General features: G+C 54.4%; 1 protein-coding gene across 7 annotated transcripts in view; it reads right to left on the reverse strand.

Annotated features, from left to right (window-relative positions):
* The window catches only part of MYLK (myosin light chain kinase), a 214,543-nt gene that overhangs the window by 50,801 nt on the left and 147,085 nt on the right, over positions 1–16,657 (reverse strand). For all 7 annotated transcript variants that reach the window (XM_089331824.1, XM_089331821.1, XM_089331823.1 and 4 more), the window contains one exon: positions 2,603–2,653. In XM_089331824.1, the coding sequence (XP_089187950.1) occupies positions 2,603–2,653 (51 nt within the window). The remainder of the gene's footprint in view (positions 1–2,602; positions 2,654–16,657) is intronic.

Raw genomic sequence — 16,657 nt, forward strand, 5'->3', positions numbered from 1 at the left:
GGGGACAGGGACAGTGAGTGAGGAGTGGGACAGGGGACAGTGAGTGAGGGGGACAGGGACAGTGAGTGAGGGGGACAGGGGACAGTGAGGGGGACAGGGACAGTGAGTGAGTGAGGGGGACAGGGACAGTGAGTGAGGGGTCAGGGACAGTGAGTGAGGGGGACAGGGACAGTGAGTGAGGGGGACAGGGGACAGTGAGTGAGTGAGGGGGACAGGGACAGTGAGTGAGGAGTGGGGACAGGGACAGTGAGTGAGTGAGGGGAACAGGGACAGTGAGTGAGTGAGGGGGACAGGGACAGTGAGTGAGGGGGACAGGGACAGTGAGTGAGGGGGACAGGGACAGTGAGTGAGGAGTGGGGACAGGGACAGTGAGTGAGGAGTGGGGACAGGGGACAGTGAGTGAGGGGGACAGGGACAGTGAGTGAGGAGTGGGGGCACAGGGACAGTGAGTGAGGAGTGGGGACAGGGGACAGTGAGTGAAGGGGACAGGGACAGTGAGTGAGGAGTGGGGACAGGGACAGTGAGTGAGTGAGGGGGACAGGGGACAGTGAGTGAGGGGGACAGGGACAGTGAGTGAGTGAGGGGGACAGGGGACAGTGAGTGAGGGGGACAGGGACAGTGAGGGGGACAGGGACAGTGAGGGGGACAGGGACAGTGAGTGAGGGGGACAGGGGACAGTGAGTGAGGAGTGGGGGACAGTGAGTGAGAAGTGGGGGGATAGGGAGACAGTGAATGAGGAGTGGGGGGATGGGGAACAGTGAGGAGTGGGGACAGGGGACAGTGAGTAAGGGGGACAGGGGATAGTGAGGGTTGGGGGGACAGTGAGTGAGGAGTGGGGACAGTGAGTGAGGAGTGGGGGGACAGGGGACAGTGAGTGAGGAGTGGGGGGACAGGGGACAGTGAGTGAGTGGGGGGACAGTGAGTGAGGAGTGGGGGGACAGTGAGTGAGTGAGGGGGACAGTGAGTGAGGAGTGGGGGGACAGGGGACAGTGAGTGAGTGGGGGGACAGTGAGTGAGGAGTGGGGGGACAGTGAGTGAGTGAGGGGGACAGTGAGTGAGGAGTGGGGGGACAGGGGACAGTGAGTGAGGAGTGGGGGGACAGTGAGTGAGTGAGGGGGACAGTGAGTGAGGAGTGGGGGGACAGTGAGTGAGTGAGGGGGACAGGGACAGTGAGTGAGGAGTGGGGGGACAGTGAGTGAGGAGTGGGGGGACAGGGACAGTGAGTGAGGAGTGGGGGGACAGGGGACAGTGAGTGAGGAGTGGGGACAGGGACAGTGAGTGAGGAGTGGGGGGACAGGGGACAGTGAGTGAGTGGGGGGACAGTGAGTGAGGAGTGGGGGACAGTGAGTGAGTGAGGGGGACAGTGAGTGAGGAGTGGGGGGACAGGGGACAGTGAGTGAGGAGTGGGGGGACAGTGAGTGAGTGAGGGGGACAGTGAGTGAGGAGTGGGGGGACAGTGAGTGAGTGAGGGGGACAGTGAGTGAGGAGTGGGGGGACAGGGGACAGTGAGTGAGGAGTGGGGGGACAGTGAGTGAGTGAGGGGGACAGTGAGTGAGGAGTGGGGGGACAGGGGACAGTGAGTGAGGAGTGGGGACAGGGACAGTGAGTGAGGAGTGGGGGGACAGGGGACAGTGAGTGAGGAGTGGGGGGACAGTGAGGAGTGGGGACAGGGACAGTGAGTGAGGAGTGGGGAGACAAGGGACAGTGAGTGAGGAGTGGGGACAGTGAGTGAGTGAGGGGGACAGTGAGTGAGGAGTGGGGGGACAGGGACAGTGAGTGAGGAGTGGGGACAGTGAATGAGGAGTGGGGGGACAGGGGACAGTGAGTGAGGAGTGGGGACAGTGAGTGAGGAGTGGGGGGACAGGGGACAGTGAGTGAGGAGTGGGGACAGTGAGTGAGGAGTGGGGGGACAGGGGACAGTGAGTGAGGAGTGGGGGGACAGGGGACAGTGAGTGAGGAGTGGGGGGACAGGGGACAGTGAGTGAGGAGTGGGGGGGCAGGGGGACAGTGAGACCTTGGAGCTCTGTGGATGCACTGTTGGTTCTCACTGCCTGGAGGGTAAGAGTGGGGGCAGTGAACTCTGCTCCAGAACCCCGGAGCTCAGGGACTTGCTGGCTTTGTTCACCTCTTTATTCTTCACCTGTGACCCCCGCAATGTCCAGGGCATGATTTCGCTTGTGCTGGAGCTTATCTTACCCTGAGGCTTGGGACCTATGTGCTAAGCTGCTGACCCCAGGTCATCCTGGCCTCCAGGTTGGATCTGGGGACTCAGACAGGCCATCCACAGAGGGAGGACACCCAGAGCAGGGCACAGATAGCACAAGGGGCAGAGCGGGGGTGGGCTGGGGGGGCGGAATGGCACGGGAGGACGGGGAAGCTGCAGTCCACACAGGGCTAAGTGCAAGAGGAGACACAGCAGAGGGAGACAGATGTGAGGCAGCAGGTGTGCAGCCGGCCCCTGGGGAGCAGGCCTGGCCTGGCAAATGCAGCGGCGGTTTCCTGGGACCACACTCCCAGGGGGTCAGTGCAGCAGGGTACAGGGAAGCCAAAGCCATTATGGTGGCTATCGCCCTGGCCCCCTGATTCTTGGGTGAGCAATTACCTGCTTTCGGGGGCGTCTTGGGGGCAGGTTTCTTTTTCACAGTGGCGTCACCTGGAACAGAGAAGGCCCCAAGTTATTTCTTGTTGTTCCTGGTGTCCCCTACAGCTCCCCAGTCCCAGGAGGACACAGTCCTGCCCCCTGGCCCTCACCCAAGAGTCCTCCCGTGACTTGTTCTTTGCAGACACGGCTGTGCCCCTTCGTCACACAGCCCCACCATCGAGGCAGTATCAGTTCTCAGGGGACTTTTTGGGGGCCGGCAGAGTCCCTGCAAGCTCCAATGAGAAAGAATTTCTCAAAACTGCTTATCCCCCATAGTCCTAGTCAAAGAGGATCATTTCAAACCCCTGCGCACTCGCCCACGCTAACTTTCAGGAAGCTCGGAGAGGAACTCGTGGAAGATAAACCGACTAAAATTAGCCTTTGATGTGGATCCAAGGGTCCCAGGCTTCCTTTGGGTCCTAGATTGTGGACCAGTAGCTTTCATTTTTCTTAGTGTTTGTTGGATGACGGAACGAATGAGTCGACGAATGGTGTCCTCCATCCTCCTTCCCATCCTACTTCCTCCAAATAACTCAAAAAAGACAAATGACTCAAGTGTGTTTGCAGCACAATTCTGTTCATTTGGCAAAATAACAACATGATCCGTACACAGAAACATTTCTCAGAGGGTCTTTGCTCAGAAGTCATTTATTCTATTTATCCAAGGGAAATGGAAACCTACAGGCACGGCAACACCTTTATGCAAATATTAACAGTAGCTTTACTTAGAGTTGCCCAAAAACTTAAAGATTTCTTGAAGTTCATCAGCTGGCAAATCGATGAACTGTGGTATAGACTGATACAACGAAGTATCTCTTGGGGCCGGTGCTAAGGCATAGTAGGTTAAGCCTCTGCCTGCAGCATCGGCATCCCTTATGGGCAACAATTAGTGTCCTGGTTGCTCCTCTTCTGATCCAGCTACTTGCTTATGGCCTAGGAAAGCAGTAGAAGATAGCCCAAGTGCTTGGGACCCTGAACCCAGGTGGGAGACCTGGAGGAAGCTCCCAGCTCCTGGCTTTGGATCGGCACAGTTCCACCATTGCAGCCATTCGGGGAATGAATCAGCGGATAGAAGACCTCTCTCTCTGCCTCTCCCTCTGTCTGTAACTACCTCTCAAATAAATAAATAAAGTCTTAAATGAAATACTTATCATCAATCAAGAGGAGCAAACCATTGGTACATACCACATAGATGAATCACAATGACTTAAGAGAAGCCAGGGGGTAAAAAGCCACTGCCTGCCGTGCCGGCATCCCATATGGGTGCTGGTTCAAGTCCCAGCTGCTCCACTTCTGATTCAGCTCTCTGCTATGGGCTGGGAAAGCAGTGGAAGATGGCCCAAGTGCTTGGGCCCCTGAACCCGTGTGGGAGACCTGGAAGAAGTCCCTGGTGGATCAGCACAGCTCCAGCTGTTGTAGCCATTTGGGGAGTGAATCAGTGGATAGAAGACCTCTCTCTTTCTCTCTCTCTGCCTCTCTGTAACTATACCTCTCAAATAAATAAATCTTAAAAAAAAGAAGAGAAGCCAGACTCCAAGGCTATGATGGACGGTGTGATTCCATTCATTGACAGTTTAGAGACCCCGCGTGTCACCCCCTTCCTGCTCACTGCAGCTGCATCTCTGCAGGTTCTGGAGGGGCAGCTGGCTTGCAGCGGTTCTAGACTGCTGGCAAGCTACTGGCTTTGTGAATGACTGGCTGTGCACTCCTATGATGCGCAGTGCTACTGCCCGGCTGAGTGCCCCCTGGGGATGGTGTAAGCATGGGAGCCCTGACAGAGGCATGCTGGGATCCCAGTGCTGATGACTCCCAGCTGTGTTCTAAGCCCAAGGTGAGGCCTGCTTCCCCCACGTTCACGCTGGCTACCTGCTGTTGTTGACCTACCTGTCCTTTACCAAAAATTTGCTGAGGATCTACTCTGGGCCAGGGAAATACCAACCAGTGCACTACTGACGTGGGCACTGAGAAGAAAACCAAACACATGTAAGGAAGGCGGCCTGCAGCAGGTGTCGAGGTGCAGCAGGCCACACCTGCATTCCACATCCGAGTGCCTGAGATCACCAGCTGCCTCTGCTGCCGACCTACCTTCCTGTTAATATGCACCCTGGGAGGTGGCAGATGATGCCTGAAAACTTGGGCTTCTGCCACTCAAGTGAAAGACTTGGATGAGGTCCCTGTTCCCCTCCCAGTTCTGGCTGTTGTGGGTGTTTGGGGAGTGAACCAGCAGATAGATAGATAGATAGCTCTCTCTCTCTCTCTCTCTCTCTCTCTCTCATTCTGCTTTTCAAATGAATAAAAATAAAGACAAATCCCCAATGTTTTTTCGGTTGTTATTAGAATATAATTGCATTTAGAATAAAGTGTTTAAAGAAAAAATGAAAAGAAATGAGGGCTTATGTTCAAGAAATTTCAAGATGCGTGGTCCAGAGGAAAGGCTTTTGCTTTTCTTTTGCCATAAAGGACATCCGAGGAAGAACTGGCAACATCTGAATAAGACCAATAAATTAGATGACAGTGTTTCGTCAATGTTAATTTCCTGTTTTGATCACCAAACTGTGGTTTCATAAGAGATCATGCTTGTTTCTTAAAAGTACAAAGTAAGTTCCAGTGGACTTTGGGAAGTTTGTGGAAAATGGAATTAAGAGATAAAATACCAAAATCCGTGTATAGTTTTTCATAACATGCATCTTCCATGAACCGGTTAGAGAGCCCTTGTGTGCATGGATAGAAGGTAGGAAGAACGAAGCTGCGTTCTCCAGCAGTCAACATGACATGGTTGCTTGGGGGAAGGGGGAAGGGAGCTCTGTGGTTGCTGAGATGGGGAGGCCCAGGAGGGACTTGCAGGCCAGGGAAGGTCAGGCATGGAGACAGGAGAGGAGCAGGCAGTGGCTCAGGGCTGAGGGTCAAAGTGACGCCTAGGAGGGCTTGACCAGAGCACTGGGTTGGGAAGAGAGGGCAGGGCTGTGAAGGCAGTGGGACAATAAAACAATATATAAAAAATACAGAAAACAAATTCGGTTCCTCCATCACACTGGTCCCATTTTAAGTGCTTAAGAGCCACACCACTGAATGGTGACCATGGCTACCCCACTGTTCAGACACAGAACATTTCCATGTGAAGTTCCACTGGACAGTGCTGGTCTCAGGTGCCGAGCCCCAAACCTAGGCTTTTGTCCTGAGTGCACAGGGAGCCTCAGAAACGGCAGGCAACCAGGGCTGGAGGCTCCCGCAGCAGGGACAAGGACGTCAGTGAGGAGGCTATTGGTGTATCTTGGAAGGCACTGCCCCAGGTCCATGCAGGAAAGAAGACGCCCATGAGTGGCAGAGGAGAGGCTGCAAGGAGGCTGGGGCTGCACAAGAGGGAGGCTTTTCCTGCTCAGTCACATGGGGACGATTGCACGTGGTCTGGCTTGGCCATGGGAATGTGGTGGCTGAACGACCCGAGTCTGTGTGTAGGTTGGAAACCCAGCTCAGCATCCTAGGGAGAGGCTGGTGGAGAAAGGAAGTGAAGGCTTCCAGCACCAACATGCAGTTACAATGGATGCTGTGGGCTGGACTGGTCAGTTCTCTGGGGAAGAGCGTGCAAGAAGAGAAGGGGCCAGTGTGTGAGTCCAGGCGATGCGTGGAGAGGAGCGGGGGGCGGGAGGAAGTCACCACAAGCAAGGGTGGGGGCCCGCCACGGGGCAGGGCTCTGGGGGCCACCAGCACAGAGCTCCGGGCCAGGGTGCAGAGGTGGATGGGGAAATGGGGCCTGGAGGTCTATGAGTCAGTTAAGAAGGCAGGAGGTGAGAGGACAGAAAGAGACAGGGCACCAGGAGAGGATGGGCTGGAAGGCAGACACCAGGACCCGGTGGAGGGCAGAATGGGGGAGCCACAGCCCACGGGAGGGTCTGGGGTGGGGGTACACTGCACACCGGTGATGGAGCACCTTCCTCCAGGCCTGGTGGAAGCGGGGAGGCCTCAGGGTGGGTGGAGAGGACAGACTGTTCAGGGAGGCTGTGTGAGGCACTGCTGCTGCGGGCTGTACTGGGTGCCTCCAAAAGTCATTTGGTGGAGTTGCAGCCCCCAGTGCCTCAGACTGTGACTGTATTTGGAGACAATGGGTCTTGAATGAGATGATGAAATTTAAAATGAGACCATTAAGGTATGTGACAGGTGTCCTTCCTAGAAGAGGATATGGGGAGAGACAGACAGACAAACCCAACGGGCACACACATGGAGGGGAGACCATGAGAATGCATGGGGAAAGATGCCATTCACAAGCTGGATGCTGAGCTAGGAGTGAGTTGTGGGAGCAGTGGCAGAACACCCAGGTCCTGCCCTACACTTGGTGGTTCTGGACGAACCTATGTGGCTAGAAGAACGGCCCTAACTAAGATCTGTCTTTTGCTGTTACAGTTAAACAGCACCAAAAGCCATTTTTGTTGTTGTTTATTCTATAAATTTGGAGCTACTGCTATTTCAAATTGGGTTCCATTTGAAACTGGTTTGGTTCCTATCAGTGAACACAGTTTTAAATGTTAACAATGTTCTCTATCCTATTCCATACATATTTCATATGACCGTCTGCTAGAATCCATTAATTCTGGTTTTAGGCCTACAAGGAAATGCAGAATCACCTGATTCTAAAACCTGGACTGGGGCAGGCATTTAGGTTGGCAGCAAAGATGCCCACCTTCCAAATCAGCGCGCCTGGGTTTGGTTCCTGGCTCTGGCTCCTGACTCCAGCTTCCTGCCAATGTGCCCCTGGAGGCAGTGGTGATGGCTCAAGCGACTGGGTTCCTGCCACCCATGTAAGCCACCTGGATCTGTTCCCGGGTCTTGGCTTCAGCCTCAGCCTAGCCTGGGCTTTTGTAGGCATTTGTGGAAGTGAAGCAGCAGATGGGTCTCTCGGATTCAAACCAAACCAAACCAAACCAAACCAAACCGAACCAAACCAAACCAAACCAAACCCAATTGGATTCTTGGAGGAAGTTGGGCTCAGTAGCCGGGGTTGTAACCCATGATTTCATCACCCTTGTCTCACTTGGTTCTAATTCCAACCAAACCTAAGCAAGGCATCTCGCTGTGTTTCCGTTTTATGAAAAAGGAGTCAGAATCTCATAAAAGTCAGGTGACGTGCCAGACTCATAAAAGCAGGTGTGGGTGAGCTGGCAGGAGGCCCGCAGCCGCTGCCGCCCGGAGTGGGGGGCTGCTTCCTTCCTCTGCTTTCCCTCCGGCTGCACTCTGCTCACTCCCCAAACCCCGGCACCTTGGCAGAGGGGCCATGGGCGCTGGAGTGGGACTTGGGTCTGAATCCTGCGCTGTCACTCATTAAGTGTGGCTTAAGACACCCACTCTAACCTCCCGGGGCGTCAATTTCCTGGTTTGGAGAACGTGAGAAAAATAAACAAACTGTGTTGTAAAGAACTAGGCTATATTGTCAAGAAAGTAGAGCATGGAGCATAGAGCGCATGTTCTAACACTAGCCGCTGCCCTCCTCATCCCTTCCCCAAGCAGGTACATCCCCGGGGCATCTCTGCCTTCTGGGATAGTTTTGGCCCTCTGTCTAGGGCCTCACCCTGTTGGCTTCAGACCCACAGGAGACCTCTCACTGGCCCCTTACACTCCCTCCCCCGACTCAGGTCCTCAGTGGCGGGACACTCCTGCTGGAGATGCCCAGACGCTGAGTTTCCTCTCCTGCGGACGGGGCCTTTCTTACCCCCCCGCCCTTCATCCTCTCGCCCCTTCTCCGACACCCCTCACCTTTTGCACCAGTCATTGCCGCAGAAGAGTTCCTGGAAGGAGACCGACATCCACCCTTCTTCACGAATCCCACTCTGGCTGCCACTAGGCTAGGGGCCCCTCTCTCTCGGGGAGGTCAGCCCCAAGCAGCACACCCGTCCTTGCCCTGCTGCTCCTGGGCTCCTTCATTCATGGCTGCTCTTACAGTTTTGCTCCCTGCCTTCTTTTCTGTCCACATTTTCTGGGGAGTCAGCCTCCTCTTCTAAGCCCAACCCACCCGACTATCCCCTCCCTGGGAGATGCCAGCCACACACTGCAAGCCTGAATGTTCAAAGCCAAATCCCCAAATGGCTCCTTGTCCCCACTCCCCCTGTAGTCACCGATGCCTGCAGATTCCATCACAAATACCTTCCTGGTCTGCCACTTTCCACATCCCTGCTCTTACCTTCCAGTCCGAACTGGACCTCCTTCTAGGCTTGGGGTTTCCCCAGCCACACTCTAACACATCTGTTACCCTGCGCCCAAAGCGATCTTTTTCAAATGCAAATCTGATGTCACTCTGCTGTTGGAACCTCTCCAGCAGCTGCCCACTGCCACTCGGGACCCTGCAGGGCTGCCTGATCTGTGCCTGGCATTCATCCCCACCCTTCTCTCGCTGTTCCCTCTTGGTTCTCAAACTTCAGTGTGTGTCTTATGGGCGCCTGGAAGCTTCTTATCAACACAGATCCTGGGCTTCTGGTGCAGCTGCTGGTCTGTGCTATCTTTGGGTCAACACTTACATCTCTGCAATGCCAGCCTCGGGCTCTCAGCCCTTTGTGTATCCTGTGCCCCCGTCCCTGGGCTGACCCTTGCACCTTCTTCAGGTAGGTCTCCTCTCGTGTACACTACTGCCAGGCTGCAATCACGCCCTCCAAGACGGTTCCATCACAGCGTCCAGCACGAGGCAAAAGCCTGCCCCCAGCATGCACGCACCCTGCACTGGGCAAGCTTCCACATCCCCAGTGCCGCCCACCTTACCCAGAACATGAGCTTGATGAGTACTATTAAAGGGGTGAGCGGGACTCCTCAAGGTCTCCATTAGCCTGGGAATGCCCAAGGAACATTCCGCTCCCACCTGGGGGCCCTGATGTTGAGAGACTTGGGCCCTGAATTCCAGGAGACCGAATCTTTGCACAACTTTCTGTGAAAAGAAGACTCTGCTCCGACATCTCCCAGATGAAAGCCACCAGGTGCTGAGCCCTCTGCTCTAGATAGGAAACCGAGGTGAGAAGTGAAGCAGCCCAATATCAAGACACCCTGATCAAAGCACCACGTTTGGAAGCCTCCAGGAGAAGCGGGGGCAGGGCAGGGTAACCTCTCCTTGGCTTCTGCCCCAGCCTGCTGGGCCCTAACCTCGTCCTGGCCTCCTGAGCCCTCCTCTGTCCCAGGAGCAGGGCAGGGACTCATCCGAGCACCCAGCCTGCAGGTGAGTGCTGCACTCTGCCTTCCAGCCCCTCCCAGAGTGCAGAAGGGCAGAGAGGAGAAGCAGGGAGCTGGTGTTTTTGAGGTCCCTGGGATCTCTGCCTCTCTGGGGACATTTCCCTTTTTAGGTAACTACTAAAAATAGACTTGAGACCCTTCACAATCCCCAAGATCAGCATTAGTTTTCTGCCAAAGGTTCCTGAGAAGAACACAGGCTGGCGCAAAGTGGGGGATCACACGCCCAGTGGCGCTGTGCTGGGGCAGGAGGGTGGCTGGTGAGGATGCAAGGCTGAACACTCCCACCATGTGCTGGGGCAGGGGCAGGAGCCTAGGGACCCGACCCCCTCCCCGACTGCACACACAGCCTTCGCCCTTACAGACTGGGGACAAACAGCAGTTGTTTTCTCAGAAGTGACAGCTCTGGGCAAGTTTCCCACTCACCTCCCTCACAGCAAAGGCTGTCAGGACAGTGTCAGGATGTTTGTGAAGGAAGCAGCCCAGCAATGCCAGCGAGGTCTGGCAGGTGCCCTCCAGGTGCTCCCTGCAGAGGGCCCATCCTGCCACTCAATGGCTTAAGGCCCACGGGGAAAGCATGGGAGGGAGCTGGGGAGGGTGGTAGTCAGCAGGTGGCCACCATGGAGTCAACACATGTGCACCTGCACACACACACACACACACACACACACACGGCACAGACCGACACTTCAGATTGGAGTAACGGGGGTGGGCGCCCGCTTTCAGAGACATCTGTGCAAACACCCCAGCTCCTGTGCAAGGGAAGGGCCCCACGTCTTTCACTATCAGACAAGCTTCGATGTCCAAACCCAGCTTGGTCAGCCTTTCCTCCCCATGCTGCATCCTCCAGGACTGGGCACTTCTCCAGCCCACAGAGAAGGTTTAAAAGAAAGATGTGATCCAGGGGAAACCTTCTTGGGTGCTGGCCACTGTCTTTGGTACCCAGAGACGCTTTCAAGTTGACATGACTCTGGGTCTGCGAGAGAGACACATGGAGGAGGCGGAGACATACGCATCAGAGCACCACCACTTGGAGTGATCCACCACGGTGACCAGCTGCTCCAAGGCCGGGCAGGAAATACAAAGGATGCCCTACATCCCCAAGCCACAGAATCACAGTTGAGGCAGAGATCCTTAAACCATCGATGCTCACGAGCCAATCAGAAATATTCATTGTAAACCTGCTCAGGGGCCAACCATTCCTCTGGCTGTAAGAGCCCCTGTGATTGCTCATGTATCTCCTTCCCAAAGACCTGCAGCCTCTCCCCACAGACAGGAGCAATCCCTGAGTCTGTCATCTAAGTGGCACTGCCACATCTCCATTTTTTACAGCCATTTCTAAGCCCCCGTTCTTCACACCAGCACCACGCTGGTCTTGCCTCACACATGACTCCCAAGGAATCCCAAGACCCCCTGTACTGGGACACCTTGGCACCTGGTCTCTCCCTCACCGGATGTTCTTGCTGCTGTGTCACCCCGGCTATGCTTGCTGTGGCCTCAGCCTCCTCCATCCAGATGATACAAGCCTCATTAGAACCATGCCCCTCCAAAGCTTTCTAGCCCGTGGTCTGTTGTCACAGCTAGAATAGGCCTGGGAGTGGCCAGTGACCCTCCCCCTGGGAGAAGAGAGGAAGCCACAGTCCAGACGCATGGAGGGCTTGGCCCAAGGCCACCTGTTTAATGAATGAGAGAACCAAGACTTCATCTCCCACTTTCTATTAGGGCCTTCTTCCTACGCCATGCACACCTGAGCACTGCTCTAGACCTGAACATAGTAAATTGGCCCCTGAAGGGTCCACCGGCATGTCCCTGCCTCTCCAAGCCCAACTCAGCTCAGGTGGAGGTGTCATGGGCACTTCTCTCCTGCACCTGTCTCTCAAGTAGGCGGGGGACCTGCTCTGGGCTGGAGGAGGTTCAGGGTTACAGAAGTATGGTATTAAATTCACATCAAGGGGAGGAATAGATGGCCATAAGGATATTATTGGGACAACTGACAAAAATCAAATGTAGACTATGGATTAGATAATGCATTGTTTCGCTGTCAAATTTCTTGACTTCATAACTACATTACGGTTGCATTCTTAGAAGACAGAAAACTAAGTTAGTTGGAGGTTAAGGGGATGATATCTCCAGTTTGGTTTAAAATGGTATCTATCTACATAAATGCATATATTGAGGGATCTTCAAGTTCATGGAAAACATGTAACGTGAAAAAACTATGCAAGATTTTAAAAATATCTTTGCACCAGAATGCTTTTTTTTTTTTTTTTTTTTGACAGGCAGAGTTAGACAGTGAGAGAGAGAGAGAGACAGAGAGAAAGGTCTTCCTTCCATTGGTTCACCCCCCCAGTTGGCTGCTGCGGCTGGTGCACTACGCCGATCTGAAGCCAGGAGCCAGGTGCTTCCTCCTGGTCTCCCATGTGAGTGCAGGGCCCAAGCACTTGGGCCATCCTCCACTGCCTTCCCTGGCCACAGCAGAGAGCTGGACTGGAAGAAGCGCAACCGGGACAGAATCCAGTGCCCCAACTGGGACTAGAACCCAGGGTGCCAGCGCTGCAAGTGGAGGATTAGCCTAGTGATCCACGGTGCTGGCTCCACAAACATTTTGAAGTATCCTCATATGCATAGAGGAGAATCAACAATGGAACAACATGTAAACAACTGATGGATTTAAGAGTATCCAAGAACAGTAGAAGATGGCCCAAGCACCTGGGCCCCTGCACCCACTTGCAGAAGCTCCTGGCTCCTGGCTTTGGATGGGCCCAGCTCTGGTCATTGTGGCCATCAGGGGAGTGAACCAGCAGATGGAAGACCTCTCTGTCTCTCTCTCTCACTGTCTGTAACTCCACCTCTCAAATAATTTTTTAAAGAGTATCCAAGAGGTCCTTGTACTATTCTTATAACTTTTCTGTAAATTTGAAATTATGTTGAAATAGTTATTTAAAAAAATTTTCATCGCAAGGCAGGCACACAGCAAACAGCCTGACACGTCTCGCAGTCCAGGGCAGTGTGCTGGCTGCCACCCTCCTCCCAGCAGCCCTATCAGCCTGTCTCGGCTTCCTCCTGCTTCCCACTATGGGCTGCGGGAAGCACTGCCCGGCCTTGTGTGGACAGCACGAAGTATGGCTCCAGGGCTATGGCAAGGAGCAGGGTGTCATGCCAGGAACAAAGATTAGGGCTGGATTCACAGTGCCACCTCACCAGCTGGGACATCCTGAGCAGGACAAGTGACATCTCTAAGGCTCAGTTTTGCTCACCTGTAAAATGGGAACTACCTATAGCACAGTGGAGTGAGACTTGGCAGAAGCTGAAGACCCTTGGATGGAGCACCTGGGGACATGCCTTCCACCCAGGCACTCCAGTTTGGTTCTGCCAGCAGCTGATGTGGAGTCAGACCCCCTCACAATGCAGGCTCGAGGTCCCAGGTCACCCCTGGGTGCAGCCAGGAGAGGAGCTGCTGCAGAGGGAAGCCAGGTGCCCGCAGACTGCTGGTCTTGACTAGTAGAAGGGGGTCTCCCTACTGCCTCTGCTAGTGTGGATGCGCCTGGAGCCCTCACACCCACATTCGGGAGCATCTGTGGGGCTCCGCCCAAGCCCGTGCTGGAGCTGGTCTCCCTGCCCCCCGCAATGTTACCACTCCTATTCAGCGCCTCTTCTCCCTCATAGTGAGGCCCAGAGTGTCCCTCCTCCTCAAAGCCCTCCACCCTGTATTTGCACAGGGAGGTGGCGGTGCCTGGCAGGTTCAGTTGTGATTCCTTCAGTTTTTCCCATCCCGTGCCAGGGGCCTTCCCCTCTGGCCGCTCAGTGCCGCTTGGCAGTGGGGGGCTCCCAGGCCCTGTGGATAGGAGCTGTTCTCTCTCACACCCCACAGCTTGCACGCAGCACAGATGTCCCAGCTGGCGCAGGGGAGCGTGCCACATCTGTTGGACAAGAAACTCACCAGCCCTCCATCAGGAAAGAGGGATTTCCTACTTAGATTAGGAGATTTCTGGCCCTGGGCAGAAATACACACACACAGAGCCACTCCCGCAGTCAGAGCTGACTGGCACCGCACGGCGATGCTGTATCACAGAGGTGCACAGACTGTGTGGTCCCATTTCTGGTGGGGACAGGGGGCGCCCATCAGATGCATTTGCGTATTTACATAACTATGTTTGCCTGGAAAAGAGTGACTGTGAATGTACTTGGGAGGGGGCTGAGTGGAATTGGGGGTAGATGAAAGAGGACTCTCACATGGTACTTGGTACATTTCCACACTGTTTAAAATACTTAAGAATGCATGCAGGGGGCCTGTGCTGTGGCACAGTGGGCTAAGCCCCTGCCCGAGGCACCAGCATCCCATATGGGTGCTGGTTCATGTCCCAGCTGCTCCTCTTCCAATCCAGCTCTCTGCTATGGCCTGGGAAAAACACTGGAAGATGGCTTGGGCCCCTGCTCCCATGTGGGAAACCCTGAAGAAGCTCTTGGCTCCTGGCTTTGGATCAGCCCAGCGCAGCTATTGTGGCCATTTAGGGAGTGAACCAGTGGATGAAAGACCTTTCTCTCTGTCTCTCCCTCCTCTGTCTGTAATTCTGCCTCTCAAAATAAATAAATAAAATTTAAAAAAAAAAGAAAATGACCTGCATTGGTCAAGTTAAAAAAAAGAATGCATGCACATGCTTGCATAACTTATAGAATTAATAAATGACAATTACCCTCAAAAGGGAGAAAATAACTGGAGTGCAGGCGTCAAAGATATCACCTTCATTTCCCATCTCTGGGCAGTCACTTCCTTAGGAGTGTTGAGGAATGAAGCCCCAGGGAGTCCCTCGGGCACCCAGGGAGCAAGTTTCCAACGGTCAAGAGCACAGGTGTGTGCATGGTCGGGGTGGGGGACTGGTCCTGCCCTGCTAACACTCAGTGCCCAGGGCTAACAGGTGTAGGGGCTGGGGGCTGAGTGCATGGGCCCGCAGAGGGATGTTAAGGGGCAGGGATGGTGCATGCAGATGCACACCCCTGTGCTTTTGGGCGTGGATGTCTGTAAGTCCAGCTCAGGGGCTCTCTGCACACAGAGGTGTCCCCCTTTCAACAGATGAGCAGGCCTCCCGCAGCTGGTCCTGTGAGTGTATGTGTGTGTTGGGGGGGGGGTGCGGCCCTGCTCCTCTTCTACTTAACACTGACCGAGCCCCTCTCTGCTTGCAACCTGCACACCACAGGGCACCTTGTTCTCTGAGGATGTGTGTGCATGAGGGGCCCCCACATGGTTCACACTAACAGAGGCAGCAAGGAGACCCCCCTTCTGCTGCCCAAGACCGACAGCATGAGCACCCCCTGCCACAGCTGGTTTCCATCTTGGCCAGCACTGGTAACAACTGGGATGCAAACAAAGGCAGAGGCCTGGCTGCCACCCTGAGGTCCTGATTGGATTAATCAGGGGTGTGGCTGGGCAGCGTGGGGTCGAAGCTTCCCAGGTGACTCTCCCAGTAGCCGGGGCGACAGCTGCTGATCCTGAGTCAGATGATGGCAACTTGATGGGGGTTTTCCACACCTCCTGTTCTCAGGGCAGAAAGCCCAGCTCTGTGACTGCTCAGTGTCTCCAGCTTGTTCCTCTGCTGCCGCTCAGCTCTCTCTGACCCTGCCTCACCTCGCTGGGATGACGGGCCGGGGCCGGGGGCTGCTGACCTCCTGTCCTGGCCCTGGCGACACCTGACCACACCTGACCACAGCCTAGGGTGGCTCTGATCTGCTCAGCTCAGGCAGCACGGGCCCAAGCCAGAGTCTTAGACAAGGAGATTGTGCACTTGTTCTCACAGGCTTCTCTTACAACTACCTGTACATTTCCAAGAGCTCATTAAGTGTCCACACATGACCATCCACAAGAAACAGTCATCCCGATTCAGCTGCCCCAGCACAGTGAGGGCAGAGTGGCCCCTGACAGCCTGGCCGATGCATGTGCAGGCCACACACACACACACCCAGTTCAGCATGAGGAAGGGAAACAGTCTGCTTTCAGAGAACAGAGGGAACAGAATCATACAAAGCCAGGACACACCACCACATCATAGAACAAGAGATGCTGTCTGAACTAATCAGGCCCCGGGACTGTCCTTGGTCCGCACAGCTCAGGAGGAGCCCGGCTCATCTGTTTGCTTTATAACACAGTGTGCTGGAGACGCCCAAGCAACTCCACCCCTCCCGTTAAAACCAAGGATCTCAGAGGAGAGCTCTGCTACAGACAGACATTGGGGGAGCCGGGCTGCATTATGGCTTTGGGGAACTGCAGAAACTTCCGCCATCCTGGGCCCTTCCTTCCATTTAAAAAGAAAAAAAAAAAAAAATATATATATATATATATGCACACATATTCATGTATACATTACATTGCAATTGTGTAAATTATATTTTACTACTGCATTTGGTAGAAAGATGAATATGTTAATACAGTGAATTAAAACACTGTCCTTGAAATCAAAGTTCTTTTTTCCTTCTAATTTTCTAAGCTCTTACAACATCTCTGTGGGCCTAGAAGAGCATTGTGGACCACAAGCACCATGCCTGGTGGGTACTAGGGGAGTGGAGGCAGGGAGTGAGTGGACGCAGGAGGATGAGACAGGGCACATCCCATGACTTGGGAAAGAAATGATCAGTGGAGGGGCACTGCCGGGTGGATTTTCAGTGGGACTTTGCCTGCAAGGTGTCCCTTAGAGAGAGAGGTGTCACGGCACAGGCACGCAGGAGGGAACTTGGGGCGCATCCTGTGTACACGGAGCAGCTCAGTGTGGCTTGAAAATAAAATAGGAGTAAGGGAGATTAGAGCAGAGCTGGGAAAGATGGGTG

The sequence above is a fragment of the Oryctolagus cuniculus genome, chromosome 4 (assembly GCF_051225735.1).
Source record: "Oryctolagus cuniculus isolate XC-2025 breed Fujian yellow rabbit chromosome 4, ASM5122573v1, whole genome shotgun sequence".
Taxonomy (NCBI): domain Eukaryota; kingdom Metazoa; phylum Chordata; class Mammalia; order Lagomorpha; family Leporidae; genus Oryctolagus; species Oryctolagus cuniculus.